The sequence below is a fragment of the Sparus aurata genome, chromosome 16 (genome assembly GCF_900880675.1).
Source record: "Sparus aurata chromosome 16, fSpaAur1.1, whole genome shotgun sequence".
Lineage (NCBI taxonomy): Eukaryota > Metazoa > Chordata > Actinopteri > Spariformes > Sparidae > Sparus > Sparus aurata.
Window position 1 is genome coordinate 10,680,966 of NC_044202.1, and position 24,119 is coordinate 10,705,084.

The 24,119-nt window shown below is 40.5% G+C and overlaps 1 protein-coding gene across 2 annotated transcripts in view; it reads left to right on the forward strand.

The window, feature by feature from the left end:
- The first annotated feature begins 788 nt into the window (after nucleotides 1–788).
- Nucleotides 789–24,119, forward strand: part of cdin1 (CDAN1 interacting nuclease 1) — a 60,270-nt gene continuing 36,939 nt past the window's right edge. The window contains exons 1-6 of one of the 2 annotated variants that reach the window (XM_030392345.1): nucleotides 789–985; nucleotides 1,245–1,372; nucleotides 12,219–12,264; nucleotides 14,179–14,243; nucleotides 15,092–15,152; nucleotides 18,922–18,994. In XM_030392345.1, coding sequence (XP_030248205.1) covers nucleotides 983–985; nucleotides 1,245–1,372; nucleotides 12,219–12,264; nucleotides 14,179–14,243; nucleotides 15,092–15,152; nucleotides 18,922–18,994 — 376 coding nt within the window. In that variant the 5' untranslated portion in view covers nucleotides 789–982. Of the gene's footprint in view, nucleotides 986–1,244; nucleotides 1,373–12,218; nucleotides 12,265–14,178; nucleotides 14,244–15,091; nucleotides 15,153–18,921; nucleotides 18,995–24,119 lie in introns of those variants that run through there. The other variant, XM_030392346.1, reaches the window with a different exon arrangement.

A 24,119-nucleotide genomic window follows, 5' to 3' on the forward strand; every position in this document is an offset into this window, starting at 1 on the left:
TTGTAACTGTAAGAAAGCTATTTTCTATTCAAATAAAAGCCGTTTGGAGTTAGAAATATTACGACTATAGGCAGAGCATTTAAATTACATATTATTTTTTTGGCATGTTTCGCACATTTCCCAAGTCTTTTTTCGACCACAGTACATCATTATCCTTGGTCTAATTTACATATTTCTGCTGGGGGGCATTTCAGCATTACTTTCAAGAGGTGAGGTGAAAGGTGTTGATGATTCTGGGGGATGGCCCACAGAAATTCCTGCAGGTTGTGTGAAATAATTAAGAAAAAGCCCAGATCAATAGTTTAGATAGCAAAGGTGTGTGTGTGTGTGTGTGTGTGTGTGTGTGTGGGGGGGGGGGGGAACTGTATGTCGCCTTTAAAGAGACCATTAGCACTGCACTCAACACTCCAAAGGGAAACTTATCAGTTTTATTAGCAGCTTAAGAGGTTTTGGTGTAAAATAATAACATTTAAATAAGGATTCAAACTGAGCTTTAAATGGGACTTTCTGATAAATTGCAAACACTGAACTCACTTAATACTTAAAATTTGTTAAACTATTGAGAGAAATCGTCGTCTAGCTGTTCTGTATTATACATACGCAGTCAGAAATTCGCCCCCTTCTTTCTCCTTCTCTGTCTCTCCCTCTTTAAAATGCGCCTCTCGTCGTCCGTACGGTTAATTATCTTATTTTTTTCTTTACTTTGTCGGACTAAAGAGAATTCCTTTCCATTCATGTGTGGTACCTGCCTTCGTATCGCCTGCGTTTGACGACAATCCCGTGATGCTTCGGAGCTGCAGAGAGTGAGCTGCAGCATGTTGTAGCGAGTCACCGCCTTCATGCTGCAAGGTAACCAATCACCGGCCGGCATACTCAGCTCCGTGAACGGATAGACCAATCAGCGCGCTGCTCACACAAAAGTCAGCTCTTCAACTTCCTAGCGGGAAGCTGCTGCAGGGACCTGTTCAGGCAGCAAGAATCAATGGTAAACAACGCTTTAACGTGGTATTTATCGCTCTTAAGTCGTATTTGACATCGTATTACCTATTGTGTGAATTCAGCAATGCTTAGAAGATAAGGCTAAATGTTTTATTATGTGATATACGTTTAGTGTGTCGCGTTAGCGGTAACATCGAGCTAAGCTTTCTTAGCAATGCGGGTACAGCTGATTTTGACAGCTGACAGATCAGATTGCGACAGCAGCAGCGTCCCCTTACACAAACTCTCCCTTTCTGTTGACACAGATAGAAACAACAACTAATCAAAGGAAGATGAGACTGTCCCGAGCTGAATATAAAGAGATAGTGAGATGGACTGAACAGCTGAGACCTACAAGGCAGTGTATGAAGATGCTAAAGGAAAGATTTCCAAAGTAAGTAGTAACACACTGGACTTCCTACATGTGCGATTGTATTGTTTACAGATGTGTTTGTTTATGCATGTGAAAACGCTATACTGCTGTCTCTAAGACATTTTGTACTTTGTGAATAAATGATTAATGAAAAACAAAATATGTTTACATTATAATTTGCATACATGAGAGAAGTTAAAGATAAACATAAACATATATGGTCATATATATATATATATAAACATCATATAATTAGATATTTATAACCCCATTTTATTCACTCTTTATGAACACTAATTAATTCCACACAGGTTTCTGTATAGGCTTCCACCACAGCATTAGCCAATGTTTTGCCATGCAGCTCCTGCACATCCAGAGATCGAAGAGAGAGGTTAATGGTTGTGTTTGCCTTTCTCCTTGACACTGAGGGCCCTCACTTTATTGAACGTAACATGTGTAATCCCCCAAGGCCACCAGGACACCATGGCTGATCCCGTCGAGGTCACTTGCAAAGTCGTATGTATTTGGAGCTTCCTACTTCCATCGCGCCCTAATCACCAATCTAGAAGAAGGTATCAGGTCCCCAAAGGGGACACAGCAGAGCTTGAGCTTGCCTTTGTTCTTACCGTCAGCATTTTACAGAATATGTCGTGCGTATAAAGTTCATCCAATATCCTGTATGTTTAGGCACTAACACCAGGAGGGCCTTCTCATGTTTATTCTGAGTTTCCTCCCTCCTGTTGGTTTCCTAATCTAAACTGTCTTTAGCAAAAAAAAAAAATTTTTCAAAAAGTGGTACTGGTGGGTGTAATAATTAAAGGAAAACAACGGACAGTTTTCATTCCAATAATTCTGCACGATCTCCCTCTCCCGGAGGTGCTGGCTTTTTTGTTTAGTCTTGCTGGTTATTGTTATTATTTCGTCCACCATAACCAATCTTGGGGAGGCCCTTGCTCTTTAAAATCCCTGAGTCTCGTCACTGGGCCTGACAGACAGGCACGGCAGCAGTGTTTTCACAGCCTTCGAAATTATTCTGGTTGTCCAATCAGCTGAGCTGGGCTCTGGAGGGTTAGTGATTGGACTGGCAGGAAATCAGGCTCTTAAGACATAACATATCGACTAGGCCATCCATCATCTCTTAGCATGCGCTCAGGCACGGCAGTCAGCCACCCCCGCCCCGCACCCCTCCTGTCCCCTTGGACTGTGTGGGAGCCCTGCCACTGCGTAAATATTGGCCAGGCTGGGGCTGGCAGGGGAAGGGTGGGGGGTGGGAAAGGGGTGGGGGGTGGGCGGGGGGCGCGTTAGCAGTTTGCTGTGGACAAGTCTGCGCTGGGGGGGTGGGCGAAAGATTGGTGGGATTATAACAGTGAGAGATATAGAAAAGGTATCTGGATATCGAATCATTTCACATCGCACTGGGTGAAACTGGGAGAAATGTTGAGTGAACTGGAGACTTGTGTGTTGTCTACTAGTGTCATGGTGGAAGCTGTTGTAGTTTTCTTCTGTGGCATGTGCAATATTTTGCAGATGACACCTATTATTTTATGGGCTTATTTCATCATGTGTAAAATATTGTTTTTTTGAACATCAGTCTGATACTAGTTATTAGTTGCAATGAATAATCTGTCATATAATTGATACAGAATACAGTAATACAGATATAATATTAGGAATTATTAAACATCACTGAGTTGAACATCAATTGTAATATTTTCCGTGCAGTTTTCCATATCTTGATATCTATTGATATCAGAAAATATATATACTGATATTGATTTTAACTATATTGCCCAGTCTATTTGATTTAAAGCCTCATATTGCTGCTGCTGGCCTATCAATTATAGATCGATATATGTTATATATGTTACACAATATGTGGCAACATCAAAACATTATTTTTTACAGAACATAAAAAAGTGTGTTTGTGTATATACTCTGTGTATTTTATACTGTATATAAAAGAATATTGGTCGATATTTATTGATTATTTTTTCTACTCCTAACTATCGTTATTGGCCCCCAAAACCCTGTATTTGTTGGCCTCTAATTAGATTTGAGTTGTAATGATATACATGAATGTGAGTAGCCTTTATCCTCAATTCTCTCAATGCTGCATTGAGTTCAAAACCATTTCATAATCATTGCTGTTGATGGGGGACTTAAAGGGAGGAAAATTTAAACTTTGAACAAAATGAGTGCGATAGGCCATTTCAAGGTAATTTCCACGGACGGTCTGTCATTCTCTCTGTTGTACTATGAGTATGGGTGGTGGGAGGAGAGAAGGAGTGTCCCATAGACAGACAGAAAGAGAGAGATTGTGATGTGGAGTCCCTCATCTGTAACGGCTGCATAACACAGATGTTGGGAGTCATCTGTCAGCCTGGCCTCTCTTGCCGGGCCCGAGCTGCTCTGGGGGGAAAAGAATTGGACACGGTGCTGTCACTTTTTACCCCCACTCACAATGGAGGGACATGCAAATATCAACCCCCATTCCTGCCCTCTCTTCCTCGCCCTCCTCTTAGCCAGCCGTGGTGTCCTGCCTAGTATCTGGACTGCGGCTAGGCAGCGAGCGGGGGTGTGAGGGCTCGTCGCAGGCCCGTGCGGGGGGAAATGTGACATCAGTCCCATCACGTCCCTCTCTTGCCTCATATTAGAATTGGAAATGATGGGCTGCTCTCTGAGGCCTTGCCTGGCTTCCCTTGGGTCTAGAGGGGACCCCGGTCCTTCCACCCTTTGTCCCCAGAGAGAGTCTGCGTAAGAAGGGCGAGAAAAAGAGGGAGGGTATGTGAGAGTCCTCTGTGTCCTTCTGTGCTATATTATGAATGAATTTGGATGTAATGATTGCCCCCCCTCTTAAAATGCCATTCAGCTCACTCCTCATATGGCTTTCACAGTCATGAGAGTAGGAGGGTGTGCGGAAAGGGGCAGATGCCCCTTTTTTTTTGGGAAACGCTTAAAAAGTAAAGTGTGAAGCATCCCTCCCCTCTAAACATAGTCTCTGCCTCCTCTCTCTCTTTCTTTTACTCACACACACACACATACACTCACAGCTCCCTGGTGAGGAGTCCCTGAACGTTTTTCGAATCGGGCCCTAATGTGCCGTTTTCATCAGCACTGAGGCGGGCTGCAATATGGTGCTGGGGCTCGCTCTGGGAATATGAATGTTGATTAAGCATGCGTTCAGCCTTTTGAAATTCTGAAGAAGTGTCAGAATAATGGATGTTGAGCAAATGTCAAGCATTTGTTAATTTCTCTGTTATTTGGGGTTTATCTAGCATGATCTTTGGAGGGGAAACGTGGGACAGGGTTGTTGTGGCATGTGCCATTGATATGGTGATTTCTTGGCTACAGACACTTTGTTTTTGATGGTAATATCTAGGCTCAGGACGAAGCTTAGGGACTGGCTCATTGATTATTTATTGGGGCTGTAGTGTTTATCTCTTGTTTTTTTAACATGCTGGGTAAAGCTAAGGGTTTGGTAACAGGCGCGATGCATTAAACCGGAAAACTCTTTGTACATCATGGTTTTATTTTGTTGCACAAGAACCCAACAAAAGGCTTGACAGACTTTAATTGTTAGTGTCAGCTTCTCAGTAGATTTGTAACTTTTAGTTCTTTAATTGATTAGTCGATTGATAGAAAATTAATTGCCAACTATTTTGATAATCTGTCGTTTTAGTCACTTTTCAAGCAAAGAAAGGTTTTGGACTGTATGAAGACTTCACTTTTGGATCTGCGATGATGAGCATTTAAGGCAAATTTTAATCATGAAAATTATTGCTAAATTAATTCATATTGAAAATATGAATTAATTGTGGCCTTACTTAAATCTGTGTATTGTTGGAAACCTGCTTTTATTTGCTTATGTCATCTCACATTTTACAGTGTAGAGCATAGTTTTGGAAATCAAAATTCCAATTCCCAAAATGTTTGTTTTTAGGACTAACATTGTTACAGTCGCGTATACCCAAGATTCCCCAATCCCTTCTTAGAAGGCCTGCACAATGAATGGCAATAGAATTGGAATTACAATTCACCAAATGGCAAGAAACTGCAATTTTATGACAAATGTAAATTGTGCAAGTCCTGTAGTACTGCAGAGATGCCCTGGCTTACAAATCTTGCTCTTCAGATGTAAGAAAACATACTTCACAGTATAAGAAGATGGAATTAGGTTGTTGAAACAAAATTGCTGTTGCAGTTGAAAATCCTAAAAATATTACCTCATCTGACTTCCAAGTTATCTACGACAACTATTTTTGTTTTTATTTTGGCCCAGTCCATAATCTGAAAATTCACATTTTTATCTCCAGCTCAGAATCCCATCACAAAGCTCACCCTGATCACGGTTTCTCAAGGAAAACACAGTCCCTTCTTTGTAAGGTGGGGGGGGGGGTCTAAATAAACACTACTTACGCAAACTGGCCAAGTCTGAAATCCATATAATGTTTCAACAGTATTGGTGCTAAATGTCCCAGTTGGAGTGTTTCTAACTGTGATTTCCACTATTGTCTCCGTGGAATCAACTGAGTTACTCTGTTGTAGCTATTGTTGAAGGTACAATTCTCCAGCTATGTTGTAGCCTGGAAGTGGCAATGACATTACCCAGAGACTGATCTGGTGCAGAGCCTGTGGGGGCAGCCCTGACGGCATCCAGCACACAGCCTCACACTTCTGGCTGCCCATATTGAACTAAACATAAACTGGCAGTCGGGGGCTTAGGGGTGCAACCCTTGGAAGGCTGAGAGGCTGGCAAACTAATTCCGCAGCTTTATGTGGTTAGATGAGCGTTGGAAGGGTGAAGGGATGAATGAAGTGTAAGCAGAGAGGAGAGATGTGGAAAGAAGAGAAGCTATGCTGAGTTTACAACTTCATGTCAGGCAAAGGACTTCATGAATAATAGATGCAATCAATTACTTGATTAGGAAGCACAGGAATGACTACTTCCTCCTGATATCTTAGGGACGTTGTCCAGGCACACACTTTACATTGTTAAGGCTTTTCGGCTCATTGGGCTAAAAACACTGAGGTAAGCAGCCTGTTGCTTAAGTATTGTACAGCAATTATAAAGGACACTTTCTTGGATTATTAACAGAATGAGATGAAGATATTAGTGTAGGCAAATTATTGACACAGGAACATGCCAGGACTGGGCAATATATCAATATTGTATAGTTATCATGATATGAGATTATATACTTTAGGTTTTGGATACTGTAAGTGCTGCCTTTCCCTGATTTTAAAGGCTGCATAAAGTTAAAGAGATGTCATTTTCTGAACTCAACATACTGTTCTACTTTTTCTAATACTTGCCTTTCCCCATATAGCCTTTATCCACATTACTGATGATTTTAACCAAAAATGTCATTGTCAAATATTTTATCGCATCAACAGTTATCTCAACAAAATTGTAGCAATATTGATATCAAGAAAATTTGGTCAAAAATATTGAGATATCTGATTTTGTCACCTAGCCCTTGCGTTCAAAAGTGCTTTTGAGAAGATTTTATAATATCAGGATACATACTGTGTATAGTGACATAGTCAAAAAATTATATATATTGGCTTTAATTACATCAGTGATAAACAAGCATCCTTTTCTGAATTATAATGTTTCGTATTATATCTAGAAAAAGTTTACATATAAACATATACACTGATTTAAACACTGATACCATCTTTCAATACATCTGTGATGTGCCAATACTGGCCGGTAATTTTGGCCAAAGGTTATATTGTCTTTGCTCGACGAAAAATATTGCAGTATTATTTAAAGGCTATATTGCCCAGCCCTTGTATGAGCTATTGTGAGTATGACATATGTATGTTGCCATGTGCAAGGCAGGAGCACCAGTGCTGTCCCTCAACCCCCAAAGCCATACTTCACACAGAGGGAAACCTCCAGCTCGGAGAGTACCACAGTTCAGCCAGGCAGCTTCGGCAGTGTCTTGCCCCAGGTTCTCTTTGCATACTGGGATCAATTGCAAAAGAAGAATGAAACAAATTGCCCAGAATGGTACAAGTTCCCCAGCCATGCTTGGGGGGAGTAGGCAATTGGTCAGCGTAATGTGTTTCTTTGCCAGACCAGTGGACGCTCGCCATTTGACAGATAACACAGACCTCGTTTTCAATTTCTGCGAGAGTTTGCAGAAGCAGAAATGACAGTAATTACACTATAACAATGGCGACGCACCATAATAGTTATAACGTGTTTTGTCACCAACAGAGTCATGAAGATCCCCAGCTTTCAGCAGGAATCACAATTAGGGTGGTGATTGCAAGATCTTTCCCGCTCTTTAAGCCACCATTATATAACAGTTCTGACATCTCAGGGCACCTCAGCAGACAGAAATTTTAAAGATTGTAATAAAGCGAAGAGGCCTGTGAAGGGGTCATATTTTTCGTCTATTAGGACAATAGTAGGCAGTGAGGTGCCCTGTTGTGCTTCAGCTGAAGCCATTTTCTGTGCACAGTCCCCTGCAGGCTTGTGGTTTTGTATGGCCTTCTGCAGAGAGACGGGGGGGGGGGGGTCCACAATCAGTAAATGTAGTGGAATATACTCTGAGTCAGGCTTTTAGAAAAGCTTTCTCCAGTTACGGAAAAACATTTTAACAATGATAGAAATAGTCATATATTTCGTCAACTACATGAACTCCATGCCTGTTGTTGCATTGACTGTAATAGGAAGAAGGCTTTACAGTTGTTTTGCAGAAACAAAGTAAAAACTAATTTGAACTGTAAACACCATCGTGCAAGTATTTGTTTGAAGCTGCATGACGCACTGAGATGTTGTGTTTGTTTCCATCTCTTGTCAAAATATATCACATTTATACATTAACATTAACATTTATACATTTTTCTGGTACACATTTGTTTTGCTGCTGATGACGGTAGGCTTAGCTGAGAAACAGATGTTAGCATTTTGCCTATCAGCATGTGTAATTAGCAACATTTGCATATCCAGAGTGTTTAACCCACATTCAGCTGTTTATTTTATTTTTTTTACTTTATAGAATATTGATTTATAGTAGAGTAAATGCTTAATATATTACTGTCAGCACTTTTGCTTAAATGAAATCTTAAGTATATAAATCCTAAAGCATTAGCTAATATTTATGCTAACAAAGGTGTGGATAACAGCAGAACAGGGTATTAAAATGGAGCAATATTTCCAAAGACTTTGAATCATTTCATTCCCTTTTCAAAATGGCTTTGTCGCCATTAGTAAAAAGATGTGCTGCTATGGCTCAATTAGCCAGATCCATGCCCTGAAGAGTCGCACCATGCAACACTCTCTGCATGCAGATCCACCAAATGCTAAGTACTGTCGCAGCATATGATACCAATGCCATTAGCCAGGTGGCTTTCATTACCTAAATTACAGCTATTGTTTATAATTAATTATTTGTAAATAGGAAGATTCTGAATATAATTGATAGCTCGAATTTCCCCCTTCTCTTATTAATTAGGTTGATGGGAATTTCTCGGCGTTTCGCGGCTGCTTTAAGACACTGATACACTCTGAATGCGCAAGGAGATAAGGCGATTCAACACTCAAAGAGGGATTTGTCAGGTCCACAAGCAGTGGATAGCCTAACTTAATAGAGCCTAAAGCACTGACCAGACAGGCATACCAGCTCAGTGACAAAGTGAAAGTCCCTAATTGTTTTTAATTTAATCTGCTGCTTTACTATTTTGGGTGCCAGTGCATATTAATGCTCTGTCTTATGTTGTAAGGAAGGGTAATTAGGTTGAGAGTGAATGATTCCCAAACCACTCTTCTGTCTCCCAACCTTCTGTTTCCCCATGTTCTAATGATATCCAAGAGGGAGAGATTTTTTTTCTCCCTTCTCTCATAAAGGTCAATGTAAGGATGCTCTGTAGTGTCACAGACTCTTTTTGAAATACATTTTTGAAGACGTTCATTTTGTGCTTTAATTATTTAGAACTAAATAACTAGCAAGTAGATTAATATTAAACATATATTGTGTTTTTTTCATCGTGAAGTGTTGTCTTTACCTGGTTTTAATGACTGCATTGCGGTACACTGTTGTCATTTTCTGAACTCACCAGACTGTTCTGTTTGTTTTAATACTTATACTACCACATTAGTGATGATTATTTATCTAAAATCTCTTACGCTATTATTATAAAGTACAGATCACAGTGCTGACTACTGTCAACCATTCCTTGCACTTATGAAGTTATGAAGTGGGCTTAGTGAGTAGGACATAGTTTGAAGAACTCAGTTGTTTATATAGAAATCTCAAAAAATAGCTTTTTCCAGATACAGTTAGAGTTCAGCCTCTGTCATAGCCAGGAGGATGTTTTCGGATTCATTGTGAAAAGAAATATGTCTGATCAAATTATTTCAAATAATTGACGTCCAAATGCAAATCTTGTTACCTTGTTGTCTTTTTTCTTCTTGTGTCATTTGCACAAATCCAAATTTTAAAAAAAGAAAGCTAATTTGCCTTAAGCCAAAATGATAAAAAGAAATGAGTGTGGTTTTACAAATTTTTCTTGCGTCAGTTTAATTATTTTCATTACCACTGCAATAGAGTCCCTCAAACACTTTTATTATATGGTATTATGAGGCTATGATATGGATGTTCCAGTGAAAATGTAGCACTACTGTGCAGCAAGGCAGATCAGATCCTCATTGTGAGACTGCACTTGTCTCCATATTTTAGCATGAAGTGAGCAAACTGTGCCCAGGAGAGCACAGGTTGGATATACATTAATGTAACGTTCGCTGTAATTTATTGTTAATGTCTGTTAAATGGAAGAAGGGCATTATGCAATATGAGCGCCGTGTAAAATTTGACAGACTCTATAAAACGCACACAACTCTTGGTATGGATCCAGGTATCTGCCCCCATTGCTTTACATTGCTCTCATTAATTTTGTTTTCAGTGTTTTCAACTGTTTTTTTTGTACTTATTACATTTTTATTATGATTTTTTCTATTTTCAGCAGCTCTGATGCTTTTGTCCAGTTTAAATATTGGCAAACACTGATTGAGGTACAACAAGAAAAAGGAAAAACAAAAGTCCCCAAAGTTCTTAGTGTTTTTCAAACACATGTGTTTTTCCAGATATTTGGAGCAGTTTATGTCCCTTTTAAAGTTAACAGGGTATAGATTTAGCAATTAGGCAATAATCATGCTCATTATAGAGAGTAATCCATTTAAAACCTAACAGATGTCTGTTCCAACGGGGGGACTGTGATGGTCCCACACCAACAATAAGGCTGTAATGTTGCTGAAATACTCAGGTGCAAAGGTTGAAGTGTGGAAGAATTTTTTTTTCCTCCCTTAAGTGTCCCACATGTTGACAGTTGACCATTTAATGGCCCCACTTAATTGCGGTTCCCCCTTTGTCCCCGAGCATCATTGAAAATTAATGCTGAGGCGGCAGTGTTTTCTCTTCTTCTTGTTTACTCTAAACGTTTGTTCCTTTGCTTCTGTGACTATGACTTTGTGGTTGATGAGACTCATCCGCATGGTGCGTTGAGCCCCCCAAGAGTTTGAATAGTTGAGAATTAGCTGTTCTCCAGCCAGAGCTGTAAAACTGTTTAAAAGTGGCATCTGGAGAACCCAAGATGACGTCTTTGGTGGGGTTACTCATTATAAAATATTCCAGCGGTTGAAATTGTTTTATTAAGAGATGGTCACAGACCGAGACTCCAGACAGAAATCAATGTTTGAGATTCCTTTGGCTTTGTTTACACGTCACATGGTTGTTTCATGGTTTATGGTGATTGATGTTGAAGGCCTACGTGGACTCAATATTTCAATGCAGATTGGAAGCTTCGGCTTCTCGTCAGTATTTACATACAACTCTCAGGTGACTTGTAATGAAAAGTCCATTAAATTTAACAATCAAGTGTACTGAGAGCGGTATATGGAGACACAAACCACTGGAGACCATTGCGGAGCAGTTTGCGTATGGCCATGTGTACATGCTTCCACCGCTTTTTTTTTTTTTTTCATTAATATGCATGTATCATCCAATTAGAATAATATCTGTCACAGCTTTAAATATCTTCAACTCAAAAGATGCTGTGGGGGTTGGGGAGGAGGTAGCGAAGGGGCTGCGAGTCCCTGTTGGAGCTGCCTGTTTTCCAGGTTTGCCTCTCTGCCAGGTGTTTGACATTGACTGGAGCTGGAGATGAATGTAACTTATGGCAACCCATGGAATTGACCGACTCCTGGGAGTCCCAGCTTCCTGCAGTGAAAGTTTCCATTTTCAAAGCCCATCAGTTGCAGTGGGAGGGCTCCAGAGCGGCCCATATGCCAGCACTGACAGTGAAGCAGGAAAAACTTTCTCCTATCCGTGTATCACACAAAACAAATACACACACTCGCAGTGGTCAGACCCTTTACAAAGAGTTCTACCAAAACCAAGGAGTTATTGTGAATTCTCCCACTTGGCGATTGGACTTGAAGCCTCTCAGTTATTTGCATGAATGTCATTCAATTTCTGTCCAATTTTGTCATGTTTTGTGCCTTTTGTGTAGTTTTACTGCACTTCAATTATGAACAATTTAGCTTTCAGCGCTCACACAGGAAAGAAAAGGGAGGGAAGAAGATGGTATGTATGAATGAGTGAAAGAAAAAAAAAACAGGCTATATTTTTCTCATCTCTCATACCACACACACAACCTTCCCCATTCCCCCCCCCCCCCCCCATTGTGGCAGGAATCCTTTGTCAGAGGTGTTCATCTGGAACAACTTTGCCACACTTGTTTTCATGTTCTTTTAGATTACAGGGCAGCTGGCCCCAGCTTTGAAGCTCCCCCTCTCCCTTTGTCTCTGTGCAATGCACTCTGGTAATTAACTTTGTCCTTCTTTTATTTGTTCCAGTCACTCGCAGTCCACTCTTCTGAGCATCTTCTCCCTGGAGTACCAGGTTAGAAGTTTTCTTCTTTTGTGAGCCCTGACAGGTGCCTAATTGAATGATGAATGTCCCTTTATTTCTTTGTAATTGAACTGCCAGCTCTCTGATTGGTTTGGAGGATGCGCCCCCCCCACTACCACCATACCCCCGTTTATTTCACCCCCCTCCCACCTCCTCCTCCTCACGTTCACGTTGAGGGCCCTTGCCTGCCTGAGCCTCGGTGGATGTCTGCCAAGTCTTCCCATCCATCTGTCTAATAACATCTAGCCCCTGCTTATTTGGTGGACCTGTAATAAATTATGCTAAACCATTATTATTCTGACAATAATAATTTCCCCGTGTAGTGCGGCTGCGTGTGCTAAATGTTTGCTGACTCGCACTGTCACTGCTGCTTTCCACGGCTGACAGCGGATGATGATAAATGGCCGCTGCCGCCAGTGGCAGAAGGCAGCAGAGGCAGAAAATGGAGTCATTTATCATCCCCCTGACAGGTGTCAGTCACACCGCCTGTCTCTGTGGAATTACATTTTTTTGTGTGTAGTAGTTTTTAAATAAGTTGTTTTTCAACCAATGCTCTTCCTCTTTTATCCCCTGTCCTCATCCTTCTCGGCAAAAATGGCAATTGAATTGCATGGAAATGTCAAGGTCTGGAATGTGGAATAGGGTCATTGTTTGATCGAAAAGGGGGAAATGAATACAAGGTTTGAGTAAGTGGGGGAAGGAGGGAATAGGCTATTCGAACAAGGTTGCATTGGCACACTTTGACCCCCCAGCAAACTTATTGAAATTAAATTACTCTGACCCAAGATCTCTTGTGTTGGTTGATATACAATAGAGCCTGAAGGAGGAGCTGAGGCTGCAATTCATTCAGGTGGACTGAAAAATGTAAAGCTTTAGCCTTTGAATGAATTTTATGGAAATACATTTAGATTATTATTATTAATAATATTGTTATTACTACATCTTGAGTCGGCCGTTTTAAAAAATCGGATTCCATCCATTTATATAATTAAAACCAAATATTGCATTTAGGGGCATTGCAACATCGCGATATTAAAAATGAAATATAAAAAATATGTAAACATATAAAATAAATAAACATATGATAATATTGTATGAATAATCAGCAAAGATGGTCATCCTGCATCTTTTTCTTATAAGTTCATCTGGTTGCCTTTTCACTAGTAAACAAAGTTAAAATATGATTTCTTTGCTAGCAATTTTTTTTTTTTTTTATATCATGATAATGTTGTTATGTGAATTCATTTGACCACAATGAAAATCTCATATTGTGACAACCCTTATTGCATTATACTGTGGTTCTTTTTTTGGGGGGGGCACAAGCTCCTCATTCGCCATGTTGCTATGTATAACTCAGATTTCATTATTTACGATACGTAACTGAGTAAAGAGCCTCGAAAAGTAATTTGTCCAATCAGCACAGCCGTCTAGTCGGCTATATTACGTATAATGTGGAAACAAAAGACGTCATTAAGGCTGCTGTAAGTTGTCGTTCTAGCTAACTTCCTGCACATTTTTCAGTTGGCGTCTCCTCCTTCCTCCTCTACGTCACTGCATGACAAGCAGCAAACAAGGGGATCCTTGTTCCTCGAGCAGACAGAACCGCCCCGTGATGGTGTTCTCTGTCCTGATTGGATAAATTGGGCAGGGATACCAAAAATGTATTTTCTCTTTTACTGTTTGAGCGGGGGTAGAGAAGACATAGGTTACTGACTGGTTACTGGTTACTCACTCTGTAACACTGATTACTGTTGAAAGCTATTTAACACTTATTTTTCCAAAAATCTATCACTTACAGCAGCTTTAAATAACAAGGTATTTTAATTGTCAACGTACAACACAGTTTTGCATAATTAAGTGAAATTTGGTAGACCCCTAATTACATCTGTGTTCTCTTTGTGACAGAAACGAACCAAAAGAACTATCTCCAGACACCATGCACCAGATGTTATTGAAAGCCACTACCAAAGGTGCTGTATTAGTTTGTTTTGTATCACTTTATTGCTCTTCCCTCTTCTGTCGAGCACTCTGTGTTTATCTTCCTCTCATCTCTATCGCTGCTTTTTCCTTCAGCCTCCCACTCTATGTGTGCACCCTTTGTCTTCCCCGTTCTGAGAAAGGGACTTTGGCAAGTCCCTTCCTCAGTTGGAGAGTAGGTGGGCCACCATGACAGATATAATCTCCTCCAAACAAATCACCACCCTCAGGATTCATTCCAGACCTCCACTTGCACCTGCTAAGTTAAGACTCTGTTCTCCATGTCAAATTGAAAGCAGAAAAAAATAAATAAATTACCAGCGATTGGACATTTGCCTTACACGGGCTTATGATTGGATGATTATCTGTAATTCAATGAATAAGGATAAATTAGAAAAAAAAAAGAAAAAGAAAAACAGGCTGTAGGGGGGAAAGCCTCTTTGCATATTGCAATTAGCCTTTATCTAGCTTATTAGGCCATTGTTCTGGGGAAAACAAGGCCGGATAATGCACTTCTAATCCACTTAGAACAACAAACCTCAGAGATGATCTGGGTAAGATCTGAGGGGAGCTGCAGTTTTAGCTGGCGAGGGAAAAAAGGCTTTTTGGGCGGCAGGGGTTAACTAACTATCATATGCATGTCTGGCTTCAAGGAAATTTGAAGCCCTTCAAGCAGTGCTGTTTTAACCGCACTGAGCCTGCCATATGCCACCTAGGGCAAAGTCATCAGGGACATTAGCATGTCTTGGCTAGCCCGGTGTAGTCCCCTCTACCCCTTCTGTCTGCCTTTGTGGGCCATGTTTTTTTTTCACTGCTGTTGTTCTTCTTTGTTATAATAAAGGTATCTGAGTAAAGCCGAGGCACAGCCCACTGCTCCTGTTCTGCTGGAATTGGCCAATGAGGTAATGAATCAACCTTTAAGGTTTTTTTTTTCTCCTGCTCTCTCTCTCTCTCTCTCTTTTTTTTTTTTCTTATCTTTGAAGAAGAAAAACTCCTCCACTGATGCCTACTTTTTAGTCAGGCAGAAATTGGCTGCAGTTTTGTCTGTTAGTCATTATCAAAATTGGTAAAATGGTCCATTATCAATTATTTAATGTAATTAGCTCTCGCCTCCATTAAGCAGATGTGAAAATACTTTTTTGTGTTTGATTGTATAATTTTCCAAATTGCACTTCAAGTGGAGTTGCGGCAAACTGCGGACAGGTGAGGGCAGGGTCATTGGTTGATTCTTCTCTTCATCACTTCGTCTTGTTTACTTTGGCAGGTCAGTGTAGGATTCGTCCTCTGGTTGATGTAGCGAACGGTATTCGTACGTGTAATTATTAAGAGAGGGCTGAATGACATGCCAAAAATCATATGCAATTATTCAGACAGATACTGCGATGCTGTGATCATGAATCGTGATTTTGAACACTTTATTTATAGTGGTCTTTCATATTCAATGAGAAGGTGATTGAATAAATAAGAGTATACCCCCAAACAAAATGAATTTACAACGGCAAAACAAACAAGAAACACATGCTGCAAACAACATTTGGCCAACGTTCAGGATTTTACAGATTTCAATGCACGTAGAGAAAGAGGTACAAGGCAGTTGTTTGAAGAGGAGACAGTTCTACTGGTCCTTGATGTGCTGTAAGGGTTTCATATTCTGAGACACCTCTGAGGGTTGCCAGATAGTTCGCGTCTCAGTCTTTCAACTTGCAAAATGTCCATCAGTTCCTTCAACCAGGCCTCAAACCGTTATGATTTTAATGGAAATGGTAATATTTGCATTTCATTTGAACTGGAAATAATATTAGAATGATGTGATTTTTTGCTGGGGTTTGTACCAAACAAGCATGTTCCTTTACCTTTTGGAGATATGATTTGTAGGCTGTAGAGCCACAATGGTTTGTATCTAATGGTTTGTTGTAACACATTTTACTTTCAGCACAACAGTGCAGCTCCATATTGGGATTTTGATTATATTTCAATTGATTTTCACATGAATTTGAACTTCAATCCAAGTTATTTAGGGGGGGAAACATTTGTGAAATTTCTTGAAATAGCCTCATGCTCTAAGCACCTAAATTATTCCCATGATCAAGTTTGTGAATTTCACATTAGTGAAAATGAATCTACACTAGTGTTTCTTACATTTTGCACCTATTCAGTAAATTATCGTTTCTGTTAGGGTAGTACCAAAGAATCAACCAACAGTTCCTACTCAGTGAGCAAAATGTAGCAAAGACAGCTAATGTGACTGAATTGCTATAAAAAAACAAAATTATACTATATTGTTTTTTTTCTTCTTATTTGTTTATCTTTTGTCATTTGAATACATTGTTTGTCTTGTGGTGTCCTCTTATTTTTATTGTTGGAATAGGCTGCATAACCTTTTAAAATATTTAAATGCACATTTAAATTTTTATTGGTGCTTACACCGGGCAACGAGATTTGAGGGTTTCTTAATCTAAAATCAGAGTAGTTCATACGCATCAGTGGCAGCTCAAAGCTAACTGCCATTATTCATTCTCCATTTAATTGACACATGATTTTTTTTTCCTCCAAAGGATTAAATTCAGCTCAGAGATAACTGTCTATGAACCATTTAACTGTCATTTTAATATGCTACTTAACATTTAAACCAAGCACTCATGGTCTCCCAGACCGCTAATTGATGTAGTTTCATCCCTTTATGAGACAATATATCTCCAACAGAGGGAAATGATTAACAATGATGAAAACTATTCATGGATTTCTCTTTTTTGTTGCCCCCAGTATTCTTCTATGAATGAAGGGTCTAAACTCGACATTTGCTGTTTTTTGCATGCTTTATGTGGAGCTTTATGTAAAGGTTACTTAAACAGTCGGGGTTAGAGCAGGTGCAGTTATGCAGTACTGTTTGTGACACCCATTAGCTTTGGCGGCTGATAAAACCAGAGTTTTACTGAACAATAATTGTATTTCTGCGGGATTTCAAGGCTGTGTGACTCTTAGTCACATGTTAAACTCATGAAGTGCTGCGATCTGACTTGAGAACTGAGATGGACTCATGATTAATATGAAAATTAGGGAGATGCAAGTACCTGAACTAATCAGGTGGTCCTTATTCAGGCTGGGCCAGCGTTGGTAATGTTGCCATTTTTCATGTGTCAGCCCTGATGCAGGTTACCAGGAATCTGAAGCGCTCTCGTTATCCGAAGGTGTGAATGGAGGAAAGGATTGAGAACAGAGGAGACAGGGAGAGGAAATGAGGAGGGGTAGGGGGAGAGGAAAGAGAGCCGCCATAGCTGCAAGCTACAAATGCTAAGAAACCGCTCACAGAAGTCTTAATGAAGATATAAACTCTGCTCTCACCCTTTAATTATTATAGACACGTTTGGCCTTTTTTTTTTCCTTACATGCCGCCTTAGTGCAATATTATGGAGATGTTAACAAATACTACTGCGGGTAAAAAGACATTGTTTAGAGAGAAGCCGCTCTGCTCCGAGCGTTACTAGGAAGCATCAGAGAGAAGATGAAACCCACCACTCTCACTATAGGCTGAGGGCAAATTCACTTTTTGGTACCCAATTATGCTAACAAGAGAAAAAATCATCCTCAGCTGCGAGAACGTTGTGTTTCATAATGAGCTGGCTAGGAATGGCAGTCTTCAAGCAATGTTTTAATTCCCTCCCTACTGAAGAGGCTGTGAAATGTTCTGTTGTAAATGACTTCATGTGTCTTGTTCTTTGCGGCGTCTGTATTGTTTAAAAGGCAAACACAAAACTTTTGAAAATACATTCGCTACAGTGCTTCAGAGCATTTGAGACTTTTTGCGGTTGATACCTTTTAATTGAGAATAACTGTTGTTGTTTTGTTATTGCGTACCATTTGAAAACTTTTTATTGTGATTTTATATAGAATGAGTGGAGAAGCATTGTGCTGATAACAATATGGTGAGACAGACACCTTCAGTATCAGTCATTAGTGCTCCCTTACCTGTCAGGGCTTCTCCCTGCCCTCGAACCAAAAACATTGCACACCTCTCAAGGTGTCTTTTGTGTTCAAAGAGTGCTGCAGCCATAGGTTCTCTCCTTCCTATTAAGGACTGCATTCCCACAGTCCCTCCGGTGTGTCCTGTTGGTTTGTGCAGTTTTGCCTTGGTGATCATCCTATGATTAAAGCCTTCCATTGTCTCTAGCCCGTGCGCTGCTTTCTCATACAAGATGAGAGACTACGGTTGTCCGCTTGACAGAGGCGAAGGCAATTCAGCCGGGTAGCCTGGCTGCGTAATAGGCGATCCCTTGTTCCTGTGGGAAAGGTTACTGCAAAGCAAGGCTTTCAAAGACCAATTTGCACAGGGAGTGTCGAAAGTTAGGTCAAGGTTTGGAAATGCAATAATATCATTTAGAGCCATTACAATCATTATTATCTATGTGACATCAGTCGAAAGGTAGGTTGACCGTGCAATTTCAGCGCTGTAATTCTTTGGTTCTTTGAAATATGTTCGCACTTCCAGCTGGATATGCGAGATTTAGTCTGAAGGTTTGTAAATGGAGTAATTCTCCAGAGAGGAATAACAGCTCCAGTGTACCTAGGTTTTGAAGTAGTATTAATTCGCTGGTGACGCCATAGCCTGTTTTTTTTATTTTTTATTTTTTTATTAAGGCCAATTCTCTTTTGTTTTGTCCAATCTATGTAAAGGTGGATCTGTCTCCTGCACTGATGGCTCGTATCATCCTGGACAGGTACCTCCAGGACCTGGAGGGTGAAATGCGTGAGTAACACTTTTTCCATTCCCCACTCTTTCCTTTCTATCATCCCTCCCATCAGTCTTAATTGTAGCACTTTGTCTTCTGAATCTCCTTCTGTTTGAGTCCCGATTCCAGCTCTCTCCGCTGTATTTTCAGCCTGTCCAAGCCTAATGAGAGACAGACCACATTTAGTAGAAGCCGCATCCCAGCGCACATGACTGGCAATTAAGCACTGGGAGGACCACCCACCTCTCAACTGCAGCGTGGATCAATGCTAGCTCACCTCATCAGTGTTATTTATAACGCCCCTGATTTCTTTCCTCACCCTCCTTCATCCCCCAATGCATCCATCTACCCCCTACCTTTTTTCTTCCTCCCTCATCCCCATTTCTTAATCCCTACTGGGGTCCTGTGAGGAAAAGCGCGGCAGGAAAAGCAAACCATTTCTAGGTAACGCTGATGGACACGCTGCGGGAGAACCAAATTCCAGACGCAAATATTTTTGTTGAACTTGTCAAAGAGATTGTCCAGAAATGGTGTGAATAATTGTCCACGCACATTCTGGTTAGTGTCATTTCTTTTTTTCCCCTCTCTGGACCATTCTTATGTCATCCTCTGTAATATCTTTCTGGCCCAAATATTGGCATCGATTGCAGTTCTACCTTTATACATGTGTCATTTGTTAACTCAAACACAAAAAAAAACCCTTCCTTCTCTCCTTTTTTTTCCCCCCTCACTCGGCAACTCCTGATATCGCATGCACACACGGGTCCATATCATTTCAACAGGCCGATCTTGAGGATTGTGTGCGTATCTGTGCAGTAGTCAGTGCTTGGAGAGTGAATCGCATGATGTCAAAAAGACGTGCTTCCAATTTAATCAAGAAAGAGATTAAAGTGGATGTGTGTTATTTTCAACTTCGCCACAGCGCAGCCATTTGTCAAAGTCAAAGATGTGATTGCTTTGGACCCACCGTTATCCACTGCCTGTCAAAATACTAGTCTGAGCAGCTTGTAGAACAGAGCATTCATCCAGGAGAAGCACTCCGTCTCGGATAATAGCACGCTGCATCCCTCCATCTCCATACAGTGGAAGCATGCTTTATTATTGCTCAGAATAGATCTGAAGCGGATGAAACTTCCTGGATGATCGTTGTTTAATTTCAAAACGGTGATGTAAGCGCGTCGTGTTTCAGTGTTCGCAGGCTAGTGACTAATGTCGTGGTTCCTCTTGTAGAGAGTGATTTCACAGAAGCTAGATGGCTTCTCCGGGATAATCATAGATCCAGATCAGCCCGACTCAAGGCTTCACGCTGTGACGAGACGCTGCGATTTAGATCAGATTAAACACATTTTGTAATTTCCTTCCACTAGGGGCCTCTCAGTCAAAACAAAATATGTAAGGAGCACAAGATCATGGGAGTTGTTGTCCCTGGCCCTTCTTTGCCTATTAATGAAAGACTATACCCCTTTGCCAAATGTTGAATATTTACTGAAGTCCAATTTGTGTTAATGGTGCCAGAGAATCCATTTGATATTTATTGTTTAGTTGTGTGGTTTTATATTTTTCAATGTTTTAATTCTATTGTCTCAATATTATTAAGAATTAGAAAATGTTAATTATCATCATGTCATTGTTATAAAATGGTCTTAAAATGACAATAATGTTGTTTATCAAGACTATTTGTGGGTCAATATATCATCCAATAAAATAATTTATTGTGACAGGCCTAGATGTCATTATATTGTACCTTTGCCAGCTGTAAAGTCACTCGCTTTGAGGGTGACTTCTGTTTTGACAGAGTCCTCCCCGCAGTGTCCTCGTGACCCTTGTGGCCTCCGCAAATGAATTGCTGCCCACATGGACTGCGCGGTCAAATCCTCCAATCTCCCTGTGTGTATATTAGACTCCAGTAATGTGCTGCCATTATGAAACAATGCAAGGATAATTGTCTTTGCTGGCAATTAGCTAACAGGTTGGTTCACTGCTATTGTCAGGCATATCCGTCATGGCCCCCTGCAGCACCAGACTGTGCTCCAGTGTGCATGTGTGTGCGTGTTTGTGTGTTTTTTTGTCGGACTCCAGAGGGAGGGCGGGCGGGCAGGCGCGCTGCAAAGATCAATAGACTTCTATATAAGGGACATTACCCCCAACTGGGTGAGTGGCTTGCCTTTGCCTAGCACCATCGTTTTTTTATTCCCTTTCTCCTTCCCTTTGCATTTAAGAGACACAGGAATGGGGCCTTTGGGACTGTGGAATATATGTACAATCACTAGTGCTGGATCAATACAGAGTTTTAAATTGTTTTCTGTCCCTTCCTTGTTTTGTTTTGCTCGCTTGTTGTTGCCCCCCCCCCACTGCCTCCCTCCCTCCCTCCCCTCCCCTCCCCTCTTTCCTTCCTTCCCACTAGCTGCACACAGCACCTCAACATGACGACACCACCAACAAGCTGCCTTCCCCCCCTTCTCTCCTTGCAGCAAAAGTATTGGAGAGCGCATCAGTCAAGCAGAATGAAAGACTATCTGGTGGCGCTTGTAAATAAATCAATACATTCAAAGCAGTTTTATCACGTATTGAATATGATATCAACATCCATAATGCTCCTTGTCTCATGAAAATGGACCGGGCAGTAGAGGAGGAAAGGTCACATGTGCACTTTTACACTGTTTATATCCACTATTTTAAGGTCACTAGAAGCTGAGTTTGATATGATTTGGTTCGAAAAATACATAAATTTGAACCAGTTGAGACGGTTTCAGTGTATCGGAGTTTCAGTGTTGTTATGGGCTAATGTGGAGTTGTCCTAAATATGGGATATAAATGTGACATGTAGGTACTCTTTGTAGATATTGGCTTAGATGGCAATAATGAAAAAAAACAAAACATTTATTTTCATTACAGTTAAATCTGAGTGACGTCATACAATTGCTTATTTTTATTGGCTTTGGATTTCTTATAAAATATTTAGCACGTTATACATTTTCTCTTTTATTTACTATCACATTTTGTCACTGCTGTTTAATAATATATAGATATAGTGACAATAAAATAAAATTGAATTTAATAACCAAACTGAATTAAAAATGTTTTTCTTACAGCCAAAAAACTAAAGTGATTTGATTTCTAATGTATGAAAATAGGAAAAAAAAAAGTTGTAAAACACTCACATTTGAACGACTTGAGCAAGCAAACGTGTGGTGTTTTACTGATGATCCAAACAACATACTTTAAATTGATTAATGAAAAACTATGTCTGGAATCAAGTTAATGATGTAAATGATGTGTTACCTGTACTGCAACAAAAACTTTTTTTTAAAATGTTCTCGCCGGCAGGGATAGATGGAGCTTGTGTGGGTAACTGATTAGTTTTTAACTATTAAATTAGTCAGCAAATTGTCTGAAAATCAATCTTTTTAATGTTTGCTTATTTTAATCTAAAAAAAATTCTGATCCCAGCCTTTTAAAAGTGAATTATTTCTGTTTTATTTGCTCCTCTATGACAGTAAACCAAAAATATTTAGCTTTTGGACAAATTAAGACATTTAAGATGTCATCATGAGCTTTGGGAAACACTCAATAACATTATTCCCACGAATTCAGTCATTTCACACCCCAAACAGTTTGATCGAAAATGAAAGGAATTGTTAATTGCAGCCATTGGGACAAATATCATAAACTGGATGAAACCTGCACATGTGTACATGATGTCTCAGGCTACTTTTATTCTGTAAATGACACAGCTGCATTGTAAACAGCTTTATTGTCACTTCAGCTTTATGTCTGTAGGTGCTGCCTCTTCGGAGTCCCCAGCAGGCACATTGGGGGAGCTCCAGTTCTTTCTTTCCCCACTCCTACTATCTCTTCATCTTTCTTCCTATTCCTCCTTTGACAGGGGTTGATGGGCCTCTAGATTTAGACATACTTTTTTGAGGAGGCAATTTTGCTAGCTATTTGACCTTTTCCATTTTCCCAAGGCCCAGCTCCAGATTAGATTGCTGCTCCATGTTTTGTAACTATGTGATTCGACCGCCTTTAAGATTTATTGTCACATTCCTTTACAGAAGCCTTGTACGCAAGGTTATAAACGTCTCGCGTTTGATGTTAACACTGCGAGAACGTTACCCGTCGACTGTGATCCTTTGGTTCCGTGACAGAATTCGTAATGGCTTCAGTGTTTTGCAGATCAGACGTGTTGATAACTGAATATTGTGTTATGTTCTATCTGGCAAAATCTCAACTTCCACCGCGATTGTTATGGTTCCTCCTCTCTTGTCTTCAAGTGCTCCTCTTTTCTCTCTCTCTCTCACCTCTCTGCCGTGGTTGAGCTGGTGTGTATATGCAGCCTTTTTTTTTCATATAATGAGAGCAAGGGCACTTCATTAGCAAGAAGGAGGGGAGTAAGGAGGCAAAGGCAGGATGAGTGTTTCCCCGTGCCTGTGTGTGTGTGTATATGCATGCGAGGGGTGGGTGCAAGGGAGGTAAGCAGCAGCGTGGCACTTCACTTGACAAGTATACTAATTACTCCTTTTCAGCAGAGAAGCTCCAGTCAGCCTCTGCCACAGTCTAATGGCCTGACCTAGGAAGCCTCTCTCCATAGCAAGAGCCTCCCCAGATCTACTATTACTACCGCTACACACACACACCCACACACACACACACACACACACAGAAATGTAGAGTCTCATCTCACCGCTATCAGGGAGAATCAGGTGGAAGCGGATCAGTTCTGCCCCAGTAACCTCTTCAGGGACTGGGCTCCTCCTGCACAGGAGATACCACCTCATATCATCAACTAGCACCTACACAGCACCATAGATAGCTTACAAAAAAAAAAAAACAGACACTTTTTTTTCCCCTCTATCTTTCTTTCTCTCTCTCTCTCTCTCTCTCTCTCTCTCTCTCTCTCTCTCTCTCTCTCTCTCTCTCTCTCTCTCTCTCTCTCTCTGTCTTTCCCATCTTCTGTTTTTTTTTTTTTTTTTTTTTTTTCAATACGGGAGGATAAATTTAAAAGGAGTAAATTGGAAAATCAAATGAGGGCTTTAGGCAGCCGCAGAGATTTGCAGAGCTGTCGGCCAGCGTCGCGGAGCCTCATCCATCATGTCCCACAAGTAGTCAATTCCTCTAGTATCTGTAAATGTTTTCAGATAT